This window comes from Morone saxatilis, unplaced genomic scaffold, assembly GCF_004916995.1.
Source record: "Morone saxatilis isolate NCDOM2014 unplaced genomic scaffold, NCSU_SB_2.0 Contig5, whole genome shotgun sequence".
In the NCBI taxonomy this organism is placed as follows: Eukaryota; Metazoa; Chordata; class Actinopteri; family Moronidae; genus Morone; species Morone saxatilis.
In genome coordinates this window covers 419,739-422,199 of record NW_023340095.1, presented here as the reverse complement: position 1 = coordinate 422,199, position 2,461 = coordinate 419,739, and the positions used below count along the sequence as shown (strand labels likewise).

Here is a 2,461-nt window from a genome sequence, read left to right as displayed (position 1 = left end):
GTGCTGGAATCTTCTGATTAAACAAGAGGTGGATTCTTTAAATACCAGTTTACTTTTTACACCTAAATCTGCCTGGAAAACCCCGTTCAGCATGCTGTGACAGTCAGGTTATAAACAACGAATGAGACAGAACAAAAATCACAGAGGAAACACATTAAAGACACATTTACAGTTTTTCATTAAAAAAAAATTTAAAAGGTTTCCATGTCAAGAAGAGATTTAAATGAAGTGGTGAAATTAAAGACCAGGGTGAGGAGGGGGTTGTTCCAGGAAGCAGTTGGTCAGAGAGGTGTAATAAAGGGGCTAAACGCCGGCTGCTAGCTGCCCATCACACACTCACAGCACTCCAGTTGTGGCTGTAATCATTTAACAAACACACATCTTTAATCCTGCTTCCTGAAATACTTCCAGCCTCTCCCAGCTTCTGCTCGTCCCGCTGCCGTCTTCACTGGCGTGCACTTTAACATTACCGTTAACGATAGCATTACCTGGCACAAACAAGACTGCGTCGTTACCTGTAACCGTAACATTAACTCAGGAGAACCTGTAACCCATATTTCATACAGTAATAAAAAGAAAAGAGACATCATAAATGAGCCAAAGTGAGCGATAAAGCAAAATCTGAGAGGAATATTCTGGGAGTGAAGATGGATTTATACAGCGAGGAGGATGAGCCGTGAGAGGGAGGTTAGGAAGAGCTGGCAGTATGCAACGATCACCATCATGCATCGACGGAAACGCCGCATTCACACATGCACTAACTCCACCCGCCAGATCAAAGATAGACGTCTGGACTTCCTCCCAGTATCCGGATACGACCGCTGTCAGCTTGTGCATCAGCGTAACAAACATCAGCTAAAATGAGTCCATGTGTGTTTGACGTTTCGAGGTAAAGACTGCAGTCCGGTGCTTCTACAGCGTCTGAAGTCCGAACCACTGCGCCACAACATAAACACACTGAGTGGAGGGTTATTAACAGCGAGCATAAAGAGACGTAAAGTAGTCCCCGAACAGTCCACTCTATCTCAGCATTTGTCTTAAAACATACAGGGTGGTTTTATGACGTGTTGAGTCATTTTTAACCCACAAAATGCAGATTTCCCACCAGCATTGATGTGTTTCATCACAGTAAAGTCATATAAATGAGTTTACAGCTCAAAAAAACACGTTTAAGTGTCTTTAAACAGACTTTAACCTGCCGGCGTACAAAGTCTGCACACGTGTGAATAGAGCAGGTGATTGTCTGCGAGTGTGGTGCAACTATTTATTATTTATTTACTATAGATACGACCTCCTGCTGCACGCTGTACCCAGACAGACGGAGTATCTCCTGTTGTGTGCTGCATGTGTGAACGGGCAATGGTTGGGTGGAGTTACAGTCAAAGACAGACAATCTACACTTTAAGGCGATGTTGAAGAAATAGGAAAATGCGGATGATGTGTAAGAAAGAAGGAATGCACCAGAAAGCCCTGCAAGCAAGCAAGCATGGTTAAAGTACATCCAGTTCATGCAGAACAACCACAGTCACAACCGAAGCGATGAGGTTAGACGTCACAGTGAAAGAATCCAGGGATCTAAAAACAGCAGCTACTGTATGTGAGGCCTGGCTGACACCTTAATACTCAGAATGTGTTATGAAGGATAGAGAGAACTATATGGTCTGTGGAGGATCAAAGGTCCACAGAGAAGAAAGGAAGAGGTAGAGATTTGGGGGGATAGGGTGGTGTAGTGTGTACCCTCAGACGGTTCAACAGGAGCGTCCGCCTGCAGCTCCTCTCCTGCAGCTTCGGCTATGACCGGAGCGGGGTCCACCAGCTCCTCGCCGCTCTCCGCAGGGACAGAGGCTTCAGCCTCGGCAGCCCCTGCAGCTTCTACGGGGGCTTCAGCAGCTTCTACGGGGTTCAGCAGCTTCTACGGGGGCAGCTTCAACAACTTCTACAGGGGCTTCAACAGGGCCAACTTCTACAGGGGCCTTCAACAGGGGCAGCTTCACAGGGGCTTCAACAGGGGGCAGCTTCTACAGGTGGCTTCAACAGGGGCAGCTTCTACAGGGGCTTCAACAGGGGCAGCTTCCTACAGGGGCAGCTTCCAAAGTGGTTCTTACTGGGCGCTTCCAACAACTTCTGCAGGAGCATCAGTTTTTGGGCTTTTTTCTGGAGTTGCAGCTTCGGTCACAACTTCCTCTGGAGTTTTTTCTTGCTTTTGGGGGGCCATCAGCGGACAAACAGGGAGGTGCAGCGTCTTCTATTTCTTCAAAGTGGGTTCCTCTGCTTCAGCCTGCAACTTCTGGGCTAGTCACAGCGGCCCTCTAGAGCGTCTCGGTGGCGGTGCAGATCACAGGAGCAGGAGTCCCACTATCCTTCCTCAAGCTAACACTGGGTGCTGGCTGCTGTAGGTGCTGGAGCTGCTGGAGGTGGCTGGAGCTGCCCTTCCTGTACAGCCTCCAGCAAACAGAGGCGA

At 48.2% G+C, this 2,461-nt stretch overlaps 1 protein-coding gene across 1 annotated transcript in view; it reads right to left on the bottom strand.

The window, feature by feature from the left end:
* Nucleotides 1-2,461, bottom strand: part of ndufv3 (NADH:ubiquinone oxidoreductase subunit V3) — a 3,235-nt gene that overhangs the window by 577 nt on the left and 197 nt on the right. The window contains exon 2 of the mRNA XM_035676613.1: nucleotides 1,738-1,912. Within this exon, the coding sequence (XP_035532506.1) occupies nucleotides 1,738-1,912 (175 nt within the window). The remainder of the gene's footprint in view (nucleotides 1-1,737; nucleotides 1,913-2,461) is intronic.